Source organism: Physeter macrocephalus, unplaced genomic scaffold, assembly GCF_002837175.3.
Source record: "Physeter macrocephalus isolate SW-GA unplaced genomic scaffold, ASM283717v5 random_40, whole genome shotgun sequence".
Classification (NCBI taxonomy): domain Eukaryota; kingdom Metazoa; phylum Chordata; class Mammalia; order Artiodactyla; family Physeteridae; genus Physeter; species Physeter macrocephalus.
In genome coordinates, this window is record NW_021145326.1 from 95471 (window position 1) to 120120 (window position 24650).

A 24650-nucleotide genomic window follows, 5' to 3' on the forward strand; every position below is an offset into this window, starting at 1 on the left:
GAGGGAGGAGATATGGGGATATATGTACACATATAGCTGGTTCACTTTGTTATACAGCAGAAACTAACACACCATTGTAAAGCAATTATACTCCAATAAAGATGTTAAAAAAAATAAAGCCAACAGAGGAGGTAGGGGCAAATGTAGTATGTACTTAATATCAATAAATATTTGTGGGGGCTTCCCTGGTGGCGCAGTGGTTGAGAGTTCACCTGCCGATGCAGGGGACACGGGTTTGTGCCCCGGTCCGGGAAGATCCCACATGCCGCGGAGCGGCTGGGTCCGTGAGCCATGGCCGCTGAGCCTGCGCGTCCGGAGCCTGTGCTCTGCAACGGGAGAGGCCACAACAGTGAGAGGCCCGCGTACTGCAAAAAAATAAAAAAAATAAATACTTGTGGAGTGAGTGAACTAGAGGAAAGTAAGATCACCTGCCCTCCTCCCAAGAACAAAGCCTGTGCAGCATTTCCTGGAAAAACATAAAGTCTAGATGGGGCAGATTTGACATAGTGATGATGGTTCAATTCAATGCAACAAGCTGGCACCTACCCAGCCTGTGCCAGGCCTTCTACTTAGAATAAGTAAGCCATTCCTTTGGGGAACTCCAAGCTCCTTCCATAAACACAGCCCTAACTTGTTGCAGTATTTGGTGCCAAGCAGTGTGCTAGACACACATTATCATACTTACACCTCACAACAATTCTGTGAGATAGGAGTTATCTCTCCCCTTTTATAGATGAGAAACAGAGGCTTAGAGTGATTAAATAATTTATTGAAGGTCAAACAGCCAGTAAGTGGTAGAGCCAGGATTCAAACCAAGCTCGTCTCACTGAGACTGTATTCAGTATAGTCTATATTCAGTATAGTCTCAGTGAGACTATAGCTCCTATAGGGCTACAGGAACCTAGAAGAAGAAATGGTCAATTTTGCCTGGAGTGTGTCTGGAAAGACTTCACTGAGATAATTTAAAAAAACAAAAAGGCACAACAATCAAGTGGTTCCCAAGTGTCTACTGTGTACCAGGCACTGTGCTTATCTCCCTGATTTCAGTAGTAACCTGGTGAGGTGGTGGTATTCCCTCCATTTTACAGGTGAGGAAGGCTCAGAGAGCTGTAGTCAGTCAGGTCATAATTGTGTGTGTCACTCCCACTGAATCAATATGATGTGGCCCATGAGGCAACACCATGGACAACCCCCTTGTCACATCCACTGAGGATGCAGCTTTGTACCACACTTTCCAGTTTCTGAACTACTTTACACAACCTCCCTGTCCTGTGATTTCCTTCTCATCTGCATCTGATGATGAAACAAGTGAGGCTGGAGAAGCACTGTCCCTCTGCCTAGGGCCCATTGTCCCTGCACTTCTCTGGTTAATATTCCCTAAACCTCACCTCTTCTCCTCCATGAAACCTTCCAGGATAACCCCAGCATGACGGGTCTCTCTATGCACACCTGTTACCAATTTTGTCTTTATCTGTAACCATCCGTGTAAGAGTCTGACTCTTATGAGCCCTCTGAACCTCAATAGGGCAAAGACTTCTTAATCATCTCTCAGTATTTTGGCCTCAGTATTTTGCACCGTGAACCTCTTTTATTAGTATCACCTTTATTAGCATGACTTTAAAATTTTTTCTCAAGAAAGCAATGTGCCTGCTGTGGTTCCCATCCTTTGGGATTCGGGAGCCTCTACCCAATCCTTCATTCAGATCTTTCATCTAGATTTTTCCTAAAGTTGTCATCCATACATGCTTTCCAGAATTTCACAGGGTGTATAATCACCAACAGCCCGAGGAAGACAGTTAGTCGCCCTTTACAAGTATGGTTGCGATTGCCTCACTTCTTGTGTCATGTGACTCTCCCATAGTTATCACGTGACACATCCACTCCATTTTGCCGGAATTAACCCACAGGGCTCATCTGGTGCGTATAGCTACCTATGTCTCCTGCACCCCTGTTTTTATTTAGCTGATACTCTATCCCTCGGAGGTTTGGGAACCCCGCAGTCTTCTCATCTGGTGATGGAGCTTTCAAGTCCTTCCAGAGAGGTGAGTGGGCCAGGGCTCCCAAATAGTCTTGTCGCTCTTTCTGGAATCCTGGCCATCCAGGCTCTGGAATTCAGTGAACGACACACTCTCCTCGAAACCAGGCCATCACGGCCCTTTGATGGAGGGACAGATGGAGGGAAGGTGAGGTTGAGGGAGAAATGGTTAGGAGGAGGGGTGGAGGAGGGTCCTGGTCGGGGTGGGCAGAGAGCTATTACTAGCAGAGGGCTTGGAGGGTGTCTGGACCCAGGTGTCTGTGGGCTTTGTTCCATTCTTTTAAAGGTGGGAGACTAGGCTGGGTGCCCACAGGCAGCCGAGCCCTGCCTGGGAGAGTAGACGAGAGGTGGAGAGGGGCTTGCCCTCTAGCCTCTCCTCATTCTGTTCTCAGGAGTGTCCCAAGCCCCGGGACAGAGTAGGCATCATGGCTCCCAGCCTCATGGGATTGCTTCTACTTCAGGCCGTGTCGTGGGCATCAGGTGAGTCAAGGAGGAGGGAGGGAGCCCCGAGGCCTCCTTCTGCATCATGGCCTTTGGTAGTCTCTGGCATACTGGTGGTGGACTTCATTAGATGCTCACTAAACCCTTTTGAGTGACTGAGATCAACTGTGGGGTATATCAAGAGAATGTTTGAAATCAGTATTCAGTCTTTCCTTCCAACTAGTGTGTCCCTTCTCCCCATCTTCATCCTTCAGCCCTTGCCTCTCTTGTGCGCTCTCCCTCCCAGGTGCCCGCCCCTGCAGCCCTAAAAGCTTTGGCTACAGTTTAGTGGTCTGTGTCTGCAATGCTACGTACTGTGACTCTCTTGACCCCCTGACCCTGCCTGACCCTGGCACCTTCAGCCGCTTTGAGAGCACACGCAGTGGGCGCCGAATGGAGCTGAGTCTGGGGACCATCCAGGCCAACCGCACAGGCACAGGTAACCACTACACCCCTCACCCAGGCTGGGGTCCTCCTGGAGCTAAATCATGCCAGCGATCACCATGGAGTTTCTCCCCTGTGCACTGACACCCTTTTTCCCCTGCGGATGTCCTCAGGGCTGCTGTTGACCCTGCAGCCAGATCAGAAGTTCCAGAAAGTTAAGGGTTTTGGAGGGGCCCTGACAGATGCTGCTGCTCTCAACATCCTTGCCCTGTCACCTCCTGCACGGGATTTACTACTCAAATCGTACTTCTCTAAAGAAGGTAAGGAGGAAGGGGACAAGATGACATAGTGCAATTGACAGTTTGACCTTTCCCTTGACCCTGACATCCACCCATCCCTGACATTTGGGTCTCTGTTAATGCCCAGTGAAAACAAAGATTGTCCTACCCATCTTCTGCTGAGTGCCTGGGGCCTCTCAGGCTCAGAAAGTCTGCGCTTCACCCAGAACCCAAGTTCCCCTTGGCCCTCACTCAGACATAATTTAGGACTGGCAAGTTGTAGACAATGCCCCACATACTCCTACTGACTCAGACACACATATCTTGGTCTTCTTTTTCTGCAGGAATCGAATACAACATCATGCGGGTCCCCATGGCCAGCTGTGACTTCTCCATCCGCACCTACACCTATGCTGACACCCCTGATGACTTCCAGTTGCTCAACTTCAGCCTCCCAGAGGAAGATGTCAAGCTCAAGGTGGGCACTCTGGCTGCCTCAGGCCCCAGTGGCTTTGATGCCTGGTGGTTGAGAGGCCTCAGGCTAGAGCAGTCTGCAGAGAGACATAGAACGTGCCCTCTGCTCTGTGTGTTCTGTCCTGGGGTGGGAGGACGGAGGCTGATAGCTAGGCCTGATACACTGGTTGGGCCAGTCTGTTTATGTTGCAACTCTGGATGTCTCTCTCCTCACCACCTTTGTTTCTAGATACCCCTGATTCACCAAGCCCTGAAGTTGGCCCAGCGCCCTGTCTCACTCTTTGCCAGTCCCTGGACATCACCCACTTGGCTCAAGACCAATGGGGCAGTGAATGGGAAGGGGACACTCAAGGGTCATCCAGGGGATCTCTACCACCAGACCTGGGCCAGATACTTTGTCAAGTAAGGGAACAGCAGGGCCATGGGGTCCGGACCAGCCTCCCCTCTCGGACACCCTGGTCTACATCCCAGCCCTTGATCTGGTTCCTCCTCCAGATCTCCTCAGCTTACCTTTCTACCTTCTGGGTCTTTCAGACTCAGGCCCCTCAGTTTTCCCCACCCAGTCAGGCCTCCTATTCCCCAGGGTCTTGGTTCCCTGTCTTGGCCATGATCACTCACACCCGTTCCCTCCCCAGGTTCCTGGATGCCTACGCTGAGCACAAGTTACAGTTCTGGGCAGTGACAGCTGAGAACGAGCCTTCTGCAGGGCTATTTAGCGGGTACCCCTTCCAGTGCCTGGGCTTCACTCCTGAACACCAGCGAGACTTCATCGCCCGTGACCTGGGTCCCACCCTCGCCAACAGTACACACCGCAATGTCCGACTGCTCATGCTAGATGACCAACGCTTGCTGCTGCCCCACTGGGCCCAGGTGGTAAGGACCAGGAGCTCCATGGGTACCCTAGTGACCCCCAAGTCCAGCATCCGAATGGCTGGCTCCCGAACAGAGTGCCTTCCCTGCCCCAACTCTTGATTCCTAGAGCACCCTGGCTGGGACCAGGTGCCCAGGTGGCACCCCTGGGGTGCTGGTGGTGATGGAGATCCCCCTCTGTACCTCCAGGGCCCCATGAATCTCCACGGTTGTCACTTTAACCCCCTCTGTGTTCATCCCACTGTCCACTTCTCAGGTCCTGGTGCCTCTTCCAGAACCCTTTGTGCAGGACCCAGGCTCAGTGGCTCTCTTTCTCCAGTAGTCCTTCCCTTTCCCTGTACAGGTGCTGGCAGACCCAGAGGCAGCTAAGTATGTTCATGGCATCGCTGTACATTGGTACCTGGACTTTCTGGCTCCAGCAGAAGCCACCCTGGGGGAGACACATCGCCTGTTCCCCGACACCATGCTCTTTGCCTCAGAGGCCTGTGTGGGCTCCAAGTTCTGGGAGCAGAGCGTGCGGCTGGGCTCCTGGGATCGAGGGATGCAGTACAGCCACAGCATCATCACGGTGAACCACCTGTCTCCCTTTCCGCAAAGCAGACCACCTCAGACCCCTTGCTAGTCTCACCAAAGGCTCCTCTCCAGCTTTTCCCCAGCTGGCTTACTCTTTGGAGCAAATTTTGGGATATCATCATCCCCTCCGTTGCCTTCCCTTCACAGATCTGCACACCCCATCACCCTCGTTCCGAATGCTTGAGCAGTTGCATCTGCCTCAGATTCCTCAGCTTCTCTGGCGATGCCTCTGTCCTCACAATCCCTCCCTTCTTAGATATTACTCCCCTCACAAGGTTGAGGCACCATAGCCCGTCTCCCTCATGTGACACTTAACTGTATTCACTGGGGGCCTTTGTCCCTGCCCTGTTCCTACCCTAGAACCTCCTCTACCATGTGGTCGGCTGGACTGACTGGAACCTCGCCCTAAACCCTGAGGGGGGACCCAACTGGGTGCGCAACTTCGTCGACAGCCCCATCATTGTGGACATCGCCAAGGACACATTTTACAAACAGCCCATGTTTTACCACCTTGGCCACTTCAGGTGAGTGGAGGGCGGGCACCCCCACTCCATCCCATTCCTAGCATCTCCTGCACTGGGATTGTATCCCCACCCCCCCACCCCCACCCCACCCCACCCCCCAGTGAGGAAGCAGGAAGGTGCTAAGGGTGGGAACTTTGGGAGCAGCACGCATGTCCCCCTTGCACCATCTAGGCAGGTAGTGACTAGCTGGCATTCGAGACACAATCCCTGAATGCCCAATGCTGGGGCTGGGAGGCGGGAGGGCAGGGCACGCCCAGCCGCACGGCTCGAGGCCTGGAGAGTTAGGGCAGAACTTTGGAAGGGTTCTAGGGGGAGGGGGTAGGTGGTAGGGAAGATGACCTAAGTGAGAGACTGATGGGAGCCGCCCTCAGGGCCAGGGGGGCTGGGCTGGGGTCCCTGACGATGCCTGTTCCCACTTCAGCAAGTTCATTCCTGAGGGCTCCCAGAGAGTGGGGCTGGTTGCCAGTGAGAAGAATGACTTGGACACAGTGGCACTGATACATCCTGATGGCTCTGCAGTTGTGGTTGTGCTAAACCGGTGAGAGCAGTGGGGCCTGGGAACTGGGCTGAGGACAAGGCGGTGGGCTTGGCGGGATCACGCTCTCAGCTTCTCCTCCCCACCTCCCCCAGCTCCTCTAAGGATGTGCCTCTTACCATCAAGGACCCTGCCGTGGGCTTCGTGGAAACCAGCTCACCTGGCTACTCCATTCACACCTACCTGTGGCGTCGCCAGTGATGGTACAGATACCCAAGCAGGCGCCTAGGCTCCGCATGGACATCAAAGGGATAGAGTCAGCTCACATGCTGTCTGTGGCTACAGAGGGTACAGCAGGACTGGGGGGGAGCTTAAGTGACGTAAGCCCAGAGGCAGTGGTTTGGGTGACTCACTCTCCCCTCTAGTTGGTGCCAGGGGCTGGAGGCCCCTAGGGAAAGGACCGGGAGGCCCCAGTGGTCCTCCACCCCCACACTTGTGTGAGCGTGTGCTGTGTGCTGGTTGCCTGTGGAAACTGGGCCCAGGCCCAGGGTGAGCTCACTGTCTGTACAAACACAGGGGTGGGGGGTGGATGGCAAGAGAGGTTCAGGAAAGGAAGAGACTAGGAAAGCTGAACCCCAAACTGGGAATTGCTTGTCTTTCTTGGAGATGCAGAACCAGGCCCATGCAGATGTCAGCACCAGGGCACAGGCAGTGAAAGAAGCCAAGCACCAGTGGGTAGACTCAAGCACCCAGATGGCCCCCTTGGTCCAGCGAGGAAAAATGGCAGCCTCTTAAAGGAGAGAATGTCTGATCCCAGTCAGTGTGAGCAGTTTTATTCTGGGGGTGGGACCCCATTTCCAGCCATACCAACGATGGGGAAACAGAGGAGCCTCTGGAATGCATGACAGTAGAAAAATCAGTCCTGGGAGCATGAAGATAAATCATTCCTCTTCAACCTCCTCAGCCATGCCCAGGGCCCGTGTGCGTGGGGCCTGGGCAGGTGGTGCCCGCTGGATGGAGACAATGCCACTGAGCAAGGCATAGCCCGCCATGGCTGCCAGCCCCGCCAACACGGATAGGATCTGGTTCCGGCGCCGATATGGCTCCTCCTCAGTCTCTGGGTTTGCTGGTGTCTGGCGTGGAGGTGGCACCTCAGCTGAGGGGCAAGGAAGGAAGGTGGGTCGGGGGGCCGGTTTCTGGATCCCTGCCCCCTCTCCGCAGAGCTAGTGCCCACCCCCCACCTATCTGCCCCTTACCTCCCTCCCAGGGGAAGTAGAGGCTGAGGATGTGGGTGCAGTAGGCACAGAGGTTGTGCAGCCCCCGCAGGTGGGCCTGCAGTTTCCCACTGGGCAGCTTCGCCTGCTGCAGCAGGGCCAAGTAGCTGAAGACAAAGGCATCCAGGGAGGCGGGGCTGCAGCAGAGAGAAACGGTGGGATGGAGAAGGGGGAGAGATGGAGTCAGAGGAAGAGTCGGCCCTGGGAAGGTAGGCTCTGGGCAGCAGGGGACCACCAGGGGAGGAAAGGACACACAGTTCTGGTCCTGGTGTGGGGAAGGCGCCCCAGGTGGCGCCAGCCTGCCCTTGAATGGGACTCTATCCCAGGGCTGCATAAAGGGCACATTGAGTGCCCCACAGGCCAGCAGGCCCCTCCTGGGCCTGGCGGCCCTCCCACCCTCCTGTACCACTGAGGCGGCTCCGGGCCCACACACAGCCCCACTGTCACCAGACCCAATGTCTGTCCCGAGGACCTCTTGTCCAGAGCCTGAGCCCACCCTAGCCTCTGTGGCTGTCTGAACCTGTACCTTCTTCCAAGCCACCTATGATTCCCCGGGAGTCAGACTTACGCATCTCCAAAGAAGAATTTCTGAGAGCCCAGGCGCTGAGAGAGAAGAGTCAGGCATTCCCGAGCTTCCTGGTACAGCTATAGGGGGACACCAGGTCAGCTTGCGGCTGCGGGAACAATGCCGCCTCCCCTGCCAGGCACTCCCCCTCCTGGCCATCGTCCTGGGGGCTCCTCTCATACAACAGCCCCCTGTCCCAGAGTTACCTCCTTCTCCAGCTCTTCCTCCTCCTCAGGCCTGTGCTCTCCACACAGCAGCTGCAGCCGCTCCATGTACTGCCGCTGCATGCGGCCAGGCAGGAAGAAGTTGAGGGGAAAGGGCATAGCCTCTGCGTACCACTTCCGGGTTACTTCCACATAGTTCTTGGCGTCTACCCAGAAAGTATGTATCTGGATTGGGTGTGTAGGAAGGAAGAGGCAGGTCTGAGCCAGTGCACCTGGCTGACCCAGGGTGGGCTTCTGGTCCCCACGCTGCTCCGAGCCTGTGTGTGGGTGCGGGGGGGTGTCTGTGTGTATGCCCGACCCCCTCCCCCGCTGACCATCCATGCTGGGAGGTCTGGGCACACTCACCAGCACCGGGAGCAGCTTCTCCTCCAGCAAAGACATAAAAGCCAAGGTGTCTGCTCCTTGCCGGGCTGACAGATCATAATCAGCATTGTACTTCTGTGGAGGAAACATCCACTGTGAGGTGGATGCTGGGGGACTCCAGGGACACTTCCTCAAGGAGGGAGGCATCCTCTCTGGCACCACCCACACTGACCTCTGAGTGCAGCAGAGGTAGAGTGTGGGGCTTTGCTCGCTGAGGTCCCCTTGCCTGGGCCCAGTCAGTAGCCTGTTGCTGTTGGCGGGAAGCCTGGACCTTGGAGCCTGCTGGCCGTCAAGGTCCCGCGCCCATTGGGGGTTGGAAGGAAGGCCCAGCCGCAAACCAGGAGCAGCTCCCAGAGTTTCCACAGAAAGTTGGCAGGATGCCTGCTGACGGCAACTTTCTAACAGTAACTTCTCCGATCCAGACACCACAAAACTAGCAAAGCGGAGCTCAGATGCAGGTTGGGCCTCAATCAGTGCCTCGGGAACTAGGGGACGCCATCCTCATGCTCCCGAGACCCAATGAACACAAATCTAGGGCCCCAGTGCCCAGCTCTTGGGTGTTTCTTCTATGTCATTCCATGGCCCAGGCGCCACCACCACACACACATTCCAACCATACCCCCAGGTCTCAGCCTGCCACACCTTGCTAGGCTCCAGTATCTGCTCCTCAGCACCCTCCTCCACATCCTGAGTAAACATTGTCCCCAAATAACCTCTTGAGTGTGATCCTTAAATCTCTCTGAGCCTCATTCTCCCCCATGGAATAGGGATAATAATCTTTCTCTCAGTGTGGCTGCATTAGGAGAAAACTCTTTGGAAACTGGGAAAGCTGTGTTCATACATAAGGCAATAGACCAGTCCCGCCAGGAACTCTGGCTTTTACCTGGATCCCCTCTCTCCACGCCTCTCAAGCCTCCATTAATTCCCTGGTTCCTCCACCTTTGGGAAAGTAGAAATGAATAAGAGGGCCCCATTTCTGACAATATGTTCACTTTTGGAACTAGACCATGAAACTAGAAGAGCCCTTGGAAAGCATCCTGGCTAAGCCCCGTAGTTTTACAAATAAGGAGCTTATGGCTCTGAGAGGTTAAGCAATTTGCTCAAGGTCACACAGCCAATGACAGTGAAAAGCACAGCCTAGGCCTCCCCAATCCTCTCGTAATGCTCTTTCAACTTCCCCACCCTGGCTCTTAGCCTCGTCCATCCTGAGCCCCATGTTATAAAGCCTGACCTGGTCCCTGAAAAAAGGGCAATGGCCCTTAGCAATCCCTCTCTGGTGCCATCTTTTTTTTTTCTGGTCTCATCTTTGAGGACCTCATCTGAGCCAACTGTTCTTTCCTACTCGCCTTTCCCTTCCATGTGTCATCAGCCTGTTCATCTCTCCCTCCTCACCCAGCAGGCAGAAGTCATTGTGCCTCCAGATGCCTCGACAGTGGCCTAGCTGAATCTCTAGCCTACTACTTACTACAACACAGCAACACGTCTGTGTCTCCTCAACTAGACTATATGTTCCTTGAAGCTCGGTCCCCTGCGTCTGGTTTGGCATATATTTGGTACTCAATAAATGTGTGTTGCACTGAATTGACTGAACGTCTCTCACTGGCAGCCCCCCTACCCAAGCCACCTACCTCTTTTCGAAGGTGGGTGATGATCTTGTGTGGTACTGAGATGACCTCTCCATGACTGGTCTGAAGGGCAGGCAGAGTTCCTGACGTTGAGAAAGAAGTATGTCCACCAGACCCTTAGCTGCCTATCCATACATAACTGCACCACATCCCTGTCTGTCTCCTGCTCTTCCCCTTGTACACTCCCTTCCTCACCCCCCAGGGACACTGGGTACCTGAAGGGCTCCGCCAGGGGTTGGTGATCTTGTGCACCTTGAGTGGGGCACCAGTAAATCTGGCATAGGTCTGCAGGGAAGGAAGCAGAAGGCAGAGAGGCCAGGGACATGGCCCCCACAGGGGAATCAAGAAAAGAAATAACATTTATTGAATACCTTTTGTGCTATGCCCTATGCTTAGGAATTGCCTCACAAAAAAAAAGAGGTAGACATTACCGTTCCCATTTTACAATGGGCAACACAAGGCTCACAGAGATTATGGACATGTCCATGATTACAAGTCAGCCAGGAAAATCCTTCCCTCTATCTCCTCTCCTGCCATCTACCTGGTGAACACCTAGACTCACTTGGAAGCACCATTCCTTCCTGGGCAGTCTCTATGGCCTGTTCCTACTTATAACTTAGCACCTGAACATTTTATTACACTTATTTGCTGACATGTCTATCTTTCTGTGAACAACTTCAGGGGAGGGACCAAATGCTATTCATCTTTGCATGCCAATGTCTGGTATTTGGAAGAGCCCTAATACATGCTTATTAAATGAAAGAGTGAGTGAATGTGTGAAGTGAACTAGTCTACCTGGCTCCAAAGCTTTTTCTACAGAGCTTGGCTGTGGGCCTTTTGGTTAAATAAAGAATAACCTCAGTAAATGCTGTTGATTGAGGAGGAGGAAAGGGAGGCTGAGGAGAAAGCAGCAATGCCGAGCCGGAGAACCCTGAGATCGTCCAGCCTTAATAAACCTCCGGATGAAGAAACAGCGCCCAGAAAGAAGGGATCGTCCCAAGGTCACAGAGCCAGTAAATGGATGTTCAAGAACTAAAACTCATCTTCTGAACCCCTTATCAGGCCTCTTTCCATCGCTAAACAAAACCTAGGCTGCTACGACACAAGACACTGAGTCTATACCGGCCAGGCACGCTCTTTGATGGCCTCAGTTTCCGCCACTGCACCCGTGCTGAGGCGCCCTGGCAAGATTCGGATGACCGCCTAGTCCGGGCCCCCTCCCCAGTCCTCCAGGGCGCAGCAGAGGGCGCCGGCGCCGCTCCTCACCAGCACGGCCAGGCTGTCCAGGTCCACTGAGGGCAGCCCCCAACCCCCTGACCAGCAGAACAGCTCCATGGGCGCCGCCATCTTGCCCGCCCTCTGTCCCGGAAGCACCTCCCCCTGCGCTTCCGCCCTCCACTGTGCGGATCCGCCCCCAGCCCCTCAGGCGGATCTCAGTGGAGAGCCGGGGGAGGCCCTCAGGAGGGCGCGGCTTATCCCGGCCCGAAAGGCTGACTGACGGCGTGGGGCGGGGCCGAGGGCTTCGGGGGAGGGCGGACGCCGCCTGATCCAGAGGTGGCTCGCGAAGGGGGGAAGGGCTCTCAGCGCGGCGCGCCTTGGAGAGTCAGGGTGCCTCGGCCGAGGGGAGCCCTGAACTCCCGAAGGCGCGGCGGGCCCAGGAGAAGGGGGTTTTGTGCTCCTGACGGGCTCTGGGGGCCCTCGCAAATCTGCACGAGGTCTGGGCTGCTCCGGGGGCCCCTCAGGGCTCTGCCCCGAGCGGGGGCTGCGGGGGTGGGGGGGTCCCCCGAGCTGCATGTTTTCCACAGCGCGTTATGTTTGGAACCGGCCCCGCGCCTCCTGTCGCCATGGAAACAAAACAGGGGCGGTGGCGGCGGCCGGAGCGAGGCCGGGCTGGGGCCTGAGTGGGGGGAGGGGAGGTGGGGCTCGCGGGCTGTTGCCTTGGTAACGGGAACAGCGGCGCCCCTCTGCTTCATCCGGGTCACGGCCTGTCCGCCGGTACCCCCAGTGTTCCCAGTCTGGCCCCCGGCCCCTGGCCTGTCCTTTGGTCTACTCCTGTCCTTGGTGTCCCTTTCCTCTTTCCTGATTTCTTCAACCTCACTGACCACTGTTTTAGACTCTCCCTCCAGTTCCCAGCGGACGCTTCCAGACTCGAAGTTTTCCTAGGAATGAGGGAAAAACGGAGGCGCAAGCACAAGTCATGGCCCCCCCCCCCGCACCCTAATGAAGAGCACTTGCTCTATCCGAGCAGCAAACTTCATGCCATGCGGCCATCCCCTGGGCACTACAGCGAGCTAGTTTCGGCCACTCCCTTGGAATTCTCTCATGCCAGCTGTGGAATAATGCCCACTGTCTGGCACTGCCCCGCCAAGGGTTCCTGCCTTCCCCAACTGTGGCTTCCAGAAAACAGTAGCATTCGGTAGCAGCCCCCAACAGCGAGATGCCGGGAGAGAGGGAGGCACCTGGGGGAGAGCACCATTAGGGAGAGGCAGGAGGCAAGGAGGCCTCCAGGACTCTTCCCCACTGCCCCTGGTTCCCGGCGCTGGGTATGCCTCCAGGGTGATTGGCAGCTCTTTGTTTCAGCCCCCCCCTCACCGCCTGCTGGCCCCCCCTTCAACTCCCCCTTCCAGTCCCTCCGCCCCCCCGCTCCTGCTCTCCGCCTAGCCTTTTCCCCTCCCAGCCGCCTGCCTGCCAGGGGTAGTGAGCCGGCTGAGCGGCATGGAGACGCAGGAACTTCGAGGGGCCCTGGCTCTTCTCCTCCTTTGCACTTTCACATCTGCCAGTCAGGACCTGCAGGGTAAGCCTGTACCAATCTTCTTAGCCCCCTCTCTGCCTCCTCCCCATTTGCCCCCAGCCTAATAGCAGGGAGCATGTGGGCAAAAGGAGAGGGGAGAGTCCTGACACTGAATCAGAGAGAAGAGTTGATGAAATTATGGCCCTGTGGGGAGGAGTTGACACCAGAAGGTGGTGGATGAGTGGGAGCTGGCCAGGGTCAGCATGAGGCCAGGGCAGAGGACTCAGGAGCTGGATGCTAGCTAGGGCTGCCTGGCTGGGTTGGTGTCTGAGCAGCCCCAGGCACCCCAGGGTTTGGGAGAGCAGCTCAAAGGTGGCTTCTTTCACCCCTGGGCTCCTGGCTGCCTAAGAACGGGATGGGGGGGTGGGGACCGAGAGGTCTGGGCCCTCCTGGAGGTCTGGTGGTAGGATGGGCCTGTGGCTGTGGGAGAGGTAGCTGGAGCAGATGACACAGGCACAGATTCTTTGCTGGCTGGAAGGGAAACCACAGATTGGCCAGGACGCAGGAGGCAGAGGAGCTGGGTCTTACGTTTCTGTAGGAGAGAGCCAGACAGTAGGAAGGTCGGAGCCTTCAGTGAGCAGCTGTTCTCATCCAGAGCGAGCGTGCTGAACCCCCAGGATGGGAGGAGGGGCACTAGGGTGTGGAATGAGCGAAACCCAGCCGTGTAAAGAGAAACTGCCTTCCTATTTCTGTGCTGTGGGCACCAGGTGCTACTCCTGCCTGGGATCAGTACAGTGACTCCTTTGCGCCACCTGGTGGGAGCATCTCAAGTTTGCGGGGTGCTGTTTCTGTATTTCCAAGTGAGCCTCAGGCCTGCTGGTTCCCAGAGTGGCAGTAAGGAAGGCACAATGCCTTGTCCTCTGATGGCGACAAGGGCTGAATTTCGAGGAGGTGACTAACACTATCGGGTGGTGATGAAGGATGCCCCACCCCCGAAGGCTCAGAGGAGAGAGCAGGCCTTAGCATTTGACAGGGGTCTGACCTTGATCATCCCTGCGTGACCAGTGATTGACCTGCTGACTGTGGGCGAGTCCCGGCAGATGGTAGCTGTGGTGGAGAAGATACGGACAGCCCTGCTCACTGCTGGGGACATCTATCTCTTGTCCACCTTCCGCCTGCCCCCCAAGCAGGGTGGTGTCCTCTTCGGCCTCTACTCTCGCCAAGACAACACACGATGGCTGGAGGCCTCTGTTGTGGGCAAGATCAACAAAGGTGACTTGTGGGCATCTCCTTTCCTGCTGTGGTGACCCCTTTGAGCACTCTTCCTCATCCCCACTCTCAGATCCCTCTTAATTCTCCTTGGGCTCCAGTGGGGACCGTGGACCCATCAGGCTGTGTCCAGGCACCAGGGGCACCTGGCGCTTAGGAGGTGCCTCAGGAGGCCAGGCACCCAAACAATAGGGTGAGGTATCTTTAGGAATGGGAGTTGTATGTGGGAATGCCTGGGGGGAGGGGAGGCATGTCTCTGTGCCCCAGAAGTGGTATCACTGTGTCCCAGAGATCTGAACTGTCTCAGATCACTGGGACGGTTCAGTGGGTACAGAACCAGCTGCCACCCTAGCAGGGTAGAGAGTGATCTGATGACACTGAAGACTAAGAAAGTCCTAGTCTTTGAATCAATTTGGAAAACATTTTTCGTGTACCTATTATGTATAAGGTGTTGAGAGATACATAGCTGGATAAGGAATGATAGCCCTAGAGGTGTGGTATTCAGAAGAATTGATCCATCCCGTCTCTCAGCTGGGAGACGGGATGGGGGACAGTGCACATACTGACCTCCCCTTCTGGGCAGTGCTGGTGCGGTACCAGCGGGAGGATGGCAGAGTCCATGCAGTGAACCTACAGCAAGCGGGCCTGGCTGACGGGCGCACACACACGGCTCTCCTGCGACTCCGAGGTCCGTCCAGACCCAGCCCTGCCCTACAGCTCTATGTGGACTGCAAACTGGGCGACCAGCATGCTGGCCTTCCGGCCTTGGCCCCCATTCCTCCAGCGGAAGTCAGTGGGCTGGAGATTAGGACGGGACAGAAGGCTTATTTGAGGATGCAGGTGAGCAGGAAAGGAGGACCCCCTGAGTGTCTGTGAAACAGTTTGCACCGGTGGGAGGAAGACTTGGTAGGTCCTCCCACCCTACTCTGTTTCTGTCCCCCCAGGGCTTCGTGGAATCTATGAAAATGATTCTGGGCGGGTCCATGGCCCGGGTCGGAGCCCTGAGTGAGTGTCCGTTCCAGGGGGATGAGTCTATCCACAGTGCAGGTAACACAGACTTCTGTTAGCTGACATCCTGGACCCCGGGTCCTGTGATCTTTGGTCCCTCCCATCCTCTTGACCTCCCTCCCCCTTAACAGCAGTTCTTTCGGCTCACCTATTCCTGGGGCTTCTGACTCTGTGACCCCAAATCTCCTTCGTCTCTGACTCTATGATCTCCAAATAATACCACACGTCCCAGCAGGGGGTGTGGGTCAAAAAAATCTCCTTTAAGGTCATCCCACCTAGCGGGGTGGCCAGAAAAATAAAATGATCCAAAAAAAGGATATAACTCTGAAGGACTCTGAGTGGGGGTGAGGAAGTTAGCTGCTTGGTCTTTCTTGGTTGACTGAGCTAAGGGTCTTGAGTCTTTTTTAGCTCCCACTGGCATTTGTCACCTGCCAGCCATTTCCCTAAGCATTGCCCATCTGCCTGGTCTCTCTAACAGGGATGCTCAGAGGCTCTTACCTAAATAAAATGTCCACTTCTCCCAGATATTTCAAAGAGCTCTTGTGGGAGGAAATGGAATGTACTGGGGCCCTGGCCCTGCTTCGGGGGTCACCTCTCACTTGGATCCCTTCTGCCGCTACCATGCCTAGGAACAGGAGGATATGGGTTTCGACTACCTGTGAGGCAGCTCCCTTAGAGGGACCCTCATCCAGTGGAAGGAGCAGGTGCTGCTCGCGCATCACCACTGCCCTCCTGCCATTCGACACCACATCTTTATTCCAAAACTCCAGCCCTTTGTTCCTGTTCCCTCCTTCCTCCTCCTTACCAGCCAGGCCCCTCCTCACATCTCCACCCTCTGTGTTTTCTTGTCCTCTCTAGTGACCAACGCACTCCACTCCATCCTAGGTGAGGAGGCCACGCTGAGGTGAAGGGGCATATGAGGATGGGGAGGAGGAGCAGCTGTCTGAAACGAAGTCCTTTTCAGCCAGGAATGGGCTGGGGTTTAAAGATGGGTGGGCGGCAGTGGCAGCACCTGGCTTATTACCCAGAGAGGGCCCGGGGCTGGTGCCCCAGTTCTGAGCCTCTCTGCACCCTGGACCCTGACAGGGGAGCAGACCAAGGCGCTGGTCACCCAACTCACCCTCTTCAACCAGATCCTGGTAGAGCTGCGGGATGACATCCGAGACCAGGTTTAGCGGGCCGGTGCAGGGTGGCACTGATTCTGGGGTGGGGTGGCAGATGCCGAGAGCTGACTCCGCCCCATCCTTCTGTCTGCCAGGTGAAAGAAATGTCCCTGATCCGAAACACCATCATGGAGTGTCAGGTGTGCGGTGAGTAGGAGAGTAGGGGAGGGCTCCAGGTGGCATCAGTGTGCTCCCCACCCCAGGGCTTTGGCCTCCACTTCTGGTGAATTAAATGGTGACTTCTAGGTGACTCTGACTGTGCCCACCCCCGCCCCCCCGCCCAGGCTTCCACGAACAGCGTTCCCACTGCAGCCCCAACCCCTGCTTCCGAGGTGTGGACTGCATGGAAGTGTACGAGTACCCCGGCTACCGCTGTGGGCCCTGCCCCCCTGGCCTACAGGGCAACGGCACCCACTGCACAGACATCAATGAGGTGGGTGAGGACCCTTTCTGGAAGGGCACAGAAAGATGGGGTGAGGGAGTTAGGAGAGGCCCAGGAAGGTGGGGTGAATGTTGGTCAGAAGCAGAGGAACCCTGGGTTTAGGAGAGGCTGGAGACCAGAAAAGACATAGGAGAAGGGAGGGAGACAGGTCTGGGACGAAGACTGCAGGGCCACGCAGGGAAGGAGCTGGGAGAGCGGCAGGGGCATTTTGAGAGGGCTGGCTAGGAGGGAACCCACAGGAGGCTGGGGGTGGGATCAGAGCATAAATGAGGTTGGGGAGACCAGGAGCAGTGGTCCTGGGATCACAGGCAGGGGCCTGACCTCTCCTCGTCTGGTCCCCAGTGTGCTCACGCGGACCCTTGTTTCCCGGGCTCCAGCTGCGTCAACACCATGCCTGGCTTCCACTGTGAGGCCTGTCCCCGAGGCTACAAAGGCACACGGGTGTCTGGTGTGGGCATCGACTATGCCCGGGCTAGCAAACAGGTCAGGTTGGGTAGAGTCGGTGGACAAAAGATCTTGGCTTTGCAGGGGCGGGGGGCTTCTGGGTTGGATGTGGAGCCCTCCCTTGTGATAAATGGGATGAGGCTTGGCTCATCTGCCAGCTTTGCATTGGTTTTGGGTCTGGGCTTCATGTCCGTGTTCAAAGATAAGGCCATACCAGTGCTCTCTCCTGTATCTGAGGAGACCCACCGTAGGTCTGGTTCTACCCAAAGTCTGCCCCTTCAGGTCTGCAACGATATTGATGAATGCAATGATGGTAACAATGGTGGCTGCGACCCAAACTCCATCTGCACCAATACTGTGGTGAGCTGAACACCTGAGTGTCTGGGTGGTGGGAATGTGCAACCCCCTCTTCAGATTTCCTCCTTCCCTAGGACATTACATGTGGTAGGCGTTCAGCACGGACCCGGTTTGGAATTCTGATTCTGCCTCTTACTAGCCATGGCCTTTAGCAAGTTATTTACCTTTTCTGAGCTTCAGCATCCTTGCTTGAGAAATGGGGCTATTACCCTCCTTGAAAGGTTGTCAAGAGAACCTAAAGGAGATAAGTAATGGACCTGGCCTATTAGCTGTGAGGGTCCCTCCTACACCCCTCAGGGATGGTCCCTCCTTCCTGAGACACTGCCTCCCTACTCTTAGGGTTCTTTCAAGTGTGGTCCCTGTCGCTTGGGCTTCTTGGGCAACCAGAGCCAGGGCTGCTTCCCAGCCCGGACCTGCCACAGCCCGACCCACAGCCCCTGCCATGTCCACGCACACTGTCTCTTTGAACGCAATGGTGCAGTGTCCTGCTCGGTGAGCTAGGCCTGGGGCTTGGAAGAAAAAGGGTGTGTGTGTGACCATGTTTAGGGACTGGTATGGGGGCTTGCATGGGAAAGGGAGGTGGGCCCGGGCCCAGAAACTGGTTGGTGAAAATAGAGCCTGAAGAGGTGGGGTGTGGGCAGCCAGCCCAGACCACTAACTCCCACCCTTTGTGTTGCCCCAGTGTAACGTGGGCTGGGCCGGGAACGGGAATGTGTGTGGGCCCGACACGGACATCGATGGCTACCCGGACCAGGCGCTGCCCTGCATGGACAACAACAAACACTGCAAGCAGGTGCAGGGGGCAGGCGGGCGAGTGAGCAGGATAGGGCACCCCAGGCTGGGATGGGACAGAACTCATCCATCCATTTCCTCCCCCTGACCTTTAGGACAACTGCCTTCTGACACCCAACTCTGGGCAGGAAGATGCTGATAACGACGGTGTGGGGGACCAGTGTGATGATGATGCTGACGGGGACGGGATCAAGAATGTTGAGGTGGCTCCCAGATGTCCTGACCTTTCCCGCTTCTCTGTGACGCTGTTGCCTTGTCCCATAACCCTGTCCTCCATTGGCCACTGGCAGCTCCTGAGGAGGGGCCCTAATACTCCATGTTAGGGAGCCATAAGCCTGGTGCCCACGATGAGGTGGACTACAGGGAAGCTGTGTGGGTGGGACGGATCCAAGCAGGTGGGTCGTCACAGGAGTGGTGATTGTAGACAAGGGTACGGGGATAAGGAAGGTGCGAGGTGGCCAGTGGTTCAGGGAGGCCTGACTCTTTCCCTCCCACCCCAGGACAACTGCCGGCTGTTTCCCAACAAGGACCAGCAAAACTCAGATACAGATTCATTTGGTGATGCCTGTGACAACTGCCCCAACGTTCCCAACAATGACCAGAAAGACACAGATGGCAACGGGGAAGGGGATGCCTGTGACAACGACGTGGATGGGGATGGTGCAGGCCTGGGGCTGAGGGGTGGCTGGGAAATCTCTAAGAATTTGGATATGGTGGGAATGAAGCGGGGAGGCTGAGAGTTCGGGAAGGGCAATGCTTGGGGGAAGTCAGCCTGGGTGAGAGATTACCTGTGGCAGATGTCAGTGGGAACGTGAGGGAGGGTGTGGGGTTAGGCAGGGAGTGGGCAAGAGAATAAGACAAGCTACAGGCAGATTTCCTGACCAGCTGTCCTCTGGATGGGAGATAGAGCTCAGGGCTTTCACCAACCTAGAAGACAGAGTGATTCGTTCTAGTGATAACCTTGTGTTACCTGCATATCTTCTAGGCATCCCTAATGGATTGGACAATTGCCCTAAAGTTCCCAACCCCCTGCAAACAGACAGGGATGAGGACGGGGTGGGAGATGCTTGTGACAGCTGCCCTGAAATGAGCAATCCCACCCAGGTACAGGGGAATGGAGAGGGCAGGGAAGGGGTGGGGTGACTGGTGGATGAAGCCCAGCCCTTTGGATGGGAAGTGGTCAGGTCACCCTCTTTAGAGTTATCAAGAGGAGATGGTGAGAACGGGTCCCTCTCTCTCAGACAGATGCAGACAGCGACCTGGTGGGGGATGTCTGTGACACCAATGAAGACAGGTAGGCTTTTGGCCAAGAGATGGAAGGTTAGGGGATACTTTACTTTCCTCTAGTGTGTTCTCAATTCCCTCTAGGGTCTAACTTTAACTCTCTACTACTATCGAGTAGCAGGTCATTCCCATAGTCTACCTTCCATTCTTACTGCTGGACCTTCACCTCATCTGGCTGACTGGAAGGGGTCTGGCTGAATGGAGGGTAAAGCCCAGAGAGACTCCTAAGCAGAAGAGTGGGGAAGGATGTGGTACCTTTAAAAGCCTTTATTAGGCGCCTCTTTTTCTGGACAGTGATGGCGATGGACATCAGGACACTAAGGACAATTGCCCACAGCTGCCCAACAGCTCCCAGCTGGACTCAGACAATGACGGGCTTGGAGATGAGTGTGACGGGGACGATGACAATGACGGTGTCCCAGATTACGTGCCTCCTGGTCCTGACAACTGTCGCCTGATACCTAATCCCAATCAGAAGGACTCAGATGGTAAGGCTGGAGTCCCCAGAGGATTGCACTGGCATGGGCTTTGCTCTGGGAGAAGTGGCAGGCCTTGCTGGGGAGTGAGGGGAGGCAGGGTGGTGGAGAGAGTTGGTAGTGTTGGCTACTGGCAGTGGCCAGGGCCTTCCTGAGCACCTGGCTTCACCCTGCCCAGGCAATGGCGTTGGTGATGTGTGTGAGGATGATTTTGACAATGATGCAGTGGTTGACCCCCTGGATGTGTGCCCTGAAAGTGCAGAGGTAACCCTCACGGACTTTCGGGCCTATCAGACTGTCGTCCTGGATCCTGAGGGTGATGCTCAGATTGACCCAAACTGGGTCGTGCTCAACCAGGTACTAGGGCAGTGGGCTGGGCGGGTGCTGTCAGGCCAGACTAGCAAGCAGGGCCTAAGGAGGGCAGCACACCTGGACCAGGGCTTTTGTCTTTACTGCATACCACCAGGGCATGGAAATCGTTCAGACCATGAACAGTGACCCCGGCCTGGCAGTTGGTATGTAAGGGACACCCAATTCAACAATTTCAATGATTTCCAAATGGAGGGGTCCTACAGGCAGAGGATGGAGCCATACATTTAGCAGGCATCCCTTCCCATCCCCACCCCACCATGGGCATCAGTAGCTTTGCTGCCCCTGACTCTGATCCCACCCACCCACCTGCCCCCAGGATATACAGCCTTCAATGGTGTGGACTTTGAAGGCACCTTCCATGTGAACACAGTGACTGATGATGACTACGCAGGCTTTCTCTTCAGCTATCAGGACAGCGGCCGCTTCTACGTGGTCATGTGGAAGCAAACGGAACAGACCTACTGGCAGGCCACACCTTTCCGGGCTGTTGCCCAGCCCGGGCTACAGCTCAAGGTCCCGCAGCTGCCCAGATTCCCCAATCCAGGGCCCTTTCCCAAAGGCTCCCCCACCAACCCTGGGGCCTCCCCCACTGCCTGAGTAGGGGGAACCCTCTTACCCAGACATCTGGCCTGGCGGTTGGCTCCCTGGGGCTCCAGAATATTCTCCTGACTCCCTTTTCCACCTGCATTTACCAACCTGCTGTCTTCCCTCAGTCGGGTCCTGTGGTTGACCCACTGTGTTTGCCGATGCCCCCTAGGCAGTGACATCAGTGTCTGGCCCAGGCGAGCACCTCAGGAATGCCCTGTGGCATACAGGTCACACCCCTGATCAGGTACGGCTGCTGTGGACTGACCCACGAAATGTGGGCTGGCGTGACAAGACTTCCTACCGCTGGCAGCTGCTGCACCGGCCTCAAGTTGGCTACATTCGGTGAGGGGAGGGGCTGAGCCCTCCCAAGGGACCCCAGGCCCAGCCTTTCCTTCACCTCTAGCTGGGACTCCCCAGTGACCTCCCCTCTACTCAGTGCCTTGGTGCCACTGGGCCCGGACTGGGACCACTTCTCTCTACCTCCCCTCTCACCACAGACTCGCTGTCCTGGCCCTGCTTTCTTCCTAACACCAGGCAGCTTGGGCTCTGGTGCTGGTGCTGCTGAGGACCTATAAGCAATGTTGGGCAAGTCCTCCTTTTTCTGTGCCCCATTTTCCCCTCTGTAAAATGAGGGTGCGTCTGGGAGCCTCCAAACCCCAGGCCAGTCTGTGGAGAGGCACATCACATCCAGCCCCATCACTGGTACAGCCCAGAACCTGCCTCATCAAAGTGTGTGACCTGGAAGGGATCATCATTTACAGAAGAGCTAATGGAAACCCAGACTCCACACCTCTTAGTAGCGAGGCTGAGGCTTCTCAGTTCAGCACTCTGTCCACAACTTTGCATTTCCTATTTGGTGGGGATGACAGGGAAGGGAGGGGCAATAGCCAAGAGCCCAGAGTGCAGGGACTTGGGTTGGTTCCCCTTTAAGGTGCCTGGGGCTGCGGGGCGCCAGGACAGGGGATGGGGGGGGTGGACTAGAGCCTGGGAAGCGGGTGACTTCACCCCCCAGCCCATTGTACTCATCGTCATGGCAACCCAATCCTCGCTTGGAATGCGGCTGGTGCTTTGAGATGCAAAGGGGGCTGGACAAAGAGCCAGGGGCCCCAGGCCTGAGAAAAGCACCCCCCCCTTCCCTCCCCTTTCCTTCCTCCCTTTTCCCCACCTCCCTTCTCTCTCAGGCCTGGTGAGCCCAAGGGGGGTTGGGGATGAACAGGGCCAGGTCATGGTGGCACAGTGCCCACTGGCACCCTAGCACCAATGGACACCCCTATCCTGGACAGGGTGAAGCTTTATGAGGGTTCCCAGCTAGTGGCCGATTCTGGGGTGATCATTGACACATCCATGCGAGGGGGGCGTCTTGGTGTATTCTGCTTCTCCCAAGAAAACATCATTTGGTCCAATCTCCAGTATCGATGCAATGGTGAGGCTCCAGACGGAGATCAGCCTGACCTCTCCTGCCCTCTTGGGAGTCACTTCTTCAAGACCTTAATCATATCTCCTTTCTCAGACACAGTGCCCGAGGACTTTGAGCCATTCCGGAGGCAGCTGCTCCAGGAAAGAGTGTGAAGAGGTGGCCACCGGCTTCAGAATCCTGATTTTAGACCCTCAGGCCTTGGGGTCCATCCTGGAGACCCTGGGGTCTGATTTACAGCCCCTCAGCCAAACACAGAACCTCCTCTGGCACCCATCAGTTCAGCCCCAGAGGTGTGGTGACCCCACTGTTCAGGACATGAGAAGTTTTCGAGGGGGTATTTCTCAGGCATTAACGCCAGGAAAGACAACAGCACGTTGCCATAAAGTTCCAATTGTTTTCTAAGCCAGTGCAATTACTTATTTTAGGGATTTTGCCGGGATAGTGTGGGGAGCAGGAAAAAACCTGAGGCGGGGAGAGGACTAGTAGAATGGAAGTTAGAGATCTAGAGGAAGTTTGGCTGAGTTTGGGGCACGGTGAGGAAGGTGCTGGACGGGGGTTAGGCGAAGGTTAGGTGAAGGATGGGGTGGTGGTCGGAGGATGGCTAAAGTCCTCCCAGCCCCACTTACTCACGGTGGCAGCGGCGACACTCCAGTCTAAGAGCAGCCGGGGTCGAGAGCCAGGAGGGCTGGGGGCTGCCCCGCTCGGGGGGAGGGGGAGGCCGGGGGGCCGAGGGGGCCGGAGGCCGGGACGAGTGCAATATTGGCGGGGGAAAGAACAACACTGCACCGCGTCCCGTCCCTCCCGCCCGCCCGGGGCCCGGAATCCCGCTCTCCACCGCCTGAAGCCGGACCAGCCCGAGAACCCGGGACGCGCTGGGGAGTTAGGTTCACTTTGGAGGCCAGAGAGACTTGGCGCCCGGAAGAGGGTGAAGGGGGTGGTAAGGGGGAGGGAGAAGGGGAGAAGGGGAGAAGGGGAGACCGCGATATCCCGGAAGGCCGCTTTCAGACGCCGGGGCGTTGCGCGCGCTTGCTCTTTAAATACTCAGACTGCGCGGCGCGGAGCCGTCGCCATGGTGACGCGTGTCCCAGCAACCGAACTGAATGGCTATTGCCTGGCAACGCCAGGGGTTGAAGTTTTGGGGCCGCCCACCTAGATACTCGCCCTTTCTCTAACCGGCGGGTGAGGGTGCTTCCCCGCCTCCGGCCCGCGCCCTGGCGCGATGACGTAAACGCCCTCCGGCCCCGAGCCCGCCCCCGGGTCCGGCTGCCGCACAATGCCGCGCCAAGCCGGCGGAGTCGCGCGCGTCTGGGAGCTGTGGTCCTTCTCCTCTTCCCCGGCTTCCCTGCAATCCCGCCGCACCGAAGTGTTCTTAAAATTCATTTCTCAATCTGTATTCTTTGGGACTAAGAATTGTTTCCTAATGCGCACGTAATTGCTTCTGTCGGTCTAGACCGCAACCCAGGACCTCCGGAGGGGACTCGATAAGCTCCACGTGCGCCGTTGTGGCCCCAAATACTCCTTGGTCCCACGTTTCTGCCCTTCAGAATATCACTTGGTCTTCCCAAATCATGGGCGCTCACAAACGGTTTTGCACCACCCCCATCACCTTGTGCCCACCGGCCCCAAATACCACTTTGCTCCGCAAAGGATAGTTCCGTGCCCCTAAATACCATTCTGTCGCCCCACCTATTCTCTGCCTCATAAATACGTAACTAATCTGTCCCATTCTCCCTCCCACATTCCGCTGCCCTCGCCAAATACCTCGGTGCCCCTTCCGCGTTAACTCAGGACCCCACCCACTTAGCGCCATTTCCTCCAGACACCGCCACCACGCGCCTGAGTCCCCTCCTAAAGCTCCCAGCCCCTCCGTCGATGGTACAGTGTGTTCCTCCCCTTCTCTGTCCAAGCCACTGCTTCTTCCGGCCCGGGCCTGCCTTCCACAGCCTCTCTCTGCCCCCACTTAGGCAGCGCCACCCAACCTCCTCTCCCCGGACGAGGCAGCCCCTCAGCCCGCTCGGGCAGGCCCGGTGAGGCTCCCGGTGACCGCTAGAGGGCAGGAGAGCCCGGCCAGCAAGCTGCCGCTACAAGGCGGAGCACTGGGAAAGCAAAGATCCTAGGGTTCGGCCGAACCCATATTTCATATTTCTTTAAGTGGAAATTTCT

At 56.4% G+C, this 24650-nt stretch overlaps 3 protein-coding genes across 10 annotated transcripts in view; 2 read left to right on the forward strand and 1 right to left on the reverse strand.

The window, feature by feature from the left end:
* Positions 1-10096, forward strand: part of GBA1 (glucosylceramidase beta 1) — a 24640-nt gene extending 14544 nt beyond the window's left edge. The window contains exons 1-12 of one of the 6 annotated variants that reach the window (XM_028483514.2): positions 1897-2042; positions 2428-2515; positions 2763-2954; positions 3073-3219; positions 3522-3655; positions 3881-4053; positions 4287-4524; positions 4865-5089; positions 5455-5618; positions 6040-6156; positions 6249-6356; positions 9916-10096. In XM_028483514.2, the coding sequence (XP_028339315.1) occupies positions 2016-2042; positions 2428-2515; positions 2763-2954; positions 3073-3219; positions 3522-3655; positions 3881-4053; positions 4287-4524; positions 4865-5089; positions 5455-5618; positions 6040-6156; positions 6249-6354 (1611 nt within the window). In that variant the 5' untranslated portion in view covers positions 1897-2015 and the 3' untranslated portion in view covers positions 6355-6356; positions 9916-10096. Of the gene's footprint in view, positions 1-1874; positions 2043-2427; positions 2516-2762; positions 2955-3072; positions 3220-3521; positions 3656-3880; positions 4054-4286; positions 4525-4864; positions 5090-5454; positions 5619-6039; positions 6157-6248; positions 7026-9915 lie in introns of those variants that run through there. The other 5 variants (XM_028483517.2, XM_028483516.2, XM_028483515.2 and 2 more) reach the window with 5 other exon arrangements.
* Positions 6902-11953, reverse strand: MTX1 (metaxin 1). The gene is given in 8 exon segments (XM_028483519.1): positions 6902-7249; positions 7350-7504; positions 7936-8012; positions 8139-8321; positions 8502-8594; positions 10148-10227; positions 10360-10429; positions 11411-11953. Coding segments are annotated over 8 exon segments (1401 nt in total). The 5' UTR covers positions 11939-11953; the 3' UTR covers positions 6902-7034.
* On the forward strand, positions 11778-22889 carry THBS3 (thrombospondin 3). 3 transcript variants are annotated; one of them, XM_007108881.3, is made up of 24 exons: positions 11778-11859; positions 12725-12938; positions 13941-14147; positions 14728-14984; positions 15089-15191; positions 16011-16037; positions 16239-16321; positions 16411-16462; positions 16600-16748; positions 17100-17240; positions 17484-17561; positions 17898-18050; positions 18241-18351; positions 18446-18553; positions 18851-19010; positions 19336-19454; positions 19592-19644; positions 19929-20122; positions 20289-20467; positions 20577-20625; positions 20799-20995; positions 21240-21412; positions 22354-22493; positions 22581-22889. In XM_007108881.3, the coding sequence occupies exons 2-24, from the start codon at positions 12860-12862 to the stop codon at positions 22637-22639; spliced, it is 2871 nt and encodes a 956-aa protein (XP_007108943.1). In that variant the 5' UTR covers positions 11778-11859; positions 12725-12859; the 3' UTR covers positions 22640-22889. The 3 variants fall into 3 exon arrangements, with proteins under 3 accessions (XP_007108943.1, XP_028339312.1, XP_007108944.1); XM_028483511.2 differs by lacking the exons at positions 11778-11859; positions 22354-22493 and having other exon boundaries at positions 12022-12938; XM_007108882.3 differs by lacking the exons at positions 11778-11859; positions 17898-18050 and having other exon boundaries at positions 12022-12938.
* Positions 22890-24650: the final 1761 nt, after the last annotated feature.

Excerpts from the sequence above, each read along its gene's own strand:
- THBS3 (XM_007108881.3), top strand. The coding sequence starts at position 12,860 with ATGGAGACGCAGGAACTTCGAGGGGCCCTGGCTCTTCTCCTCCTTTGC. Across the intron at positions 14,985-15,088 it reads AGGCTTATTTGAGGATGCAG|GGCTTCGTGGAATCTATGAA; the intron begins GTGAGCAGGAAA and ends CTGTCCCCCCAG. Across the intron at positions 20,996-21,239 it reads AGCCCGGGCTACAGCTCAAG|GCAGTGACATCAGTGTCTGG; the intron begins GTCCCGCAGCTG and ends GATGCCCCCTAG.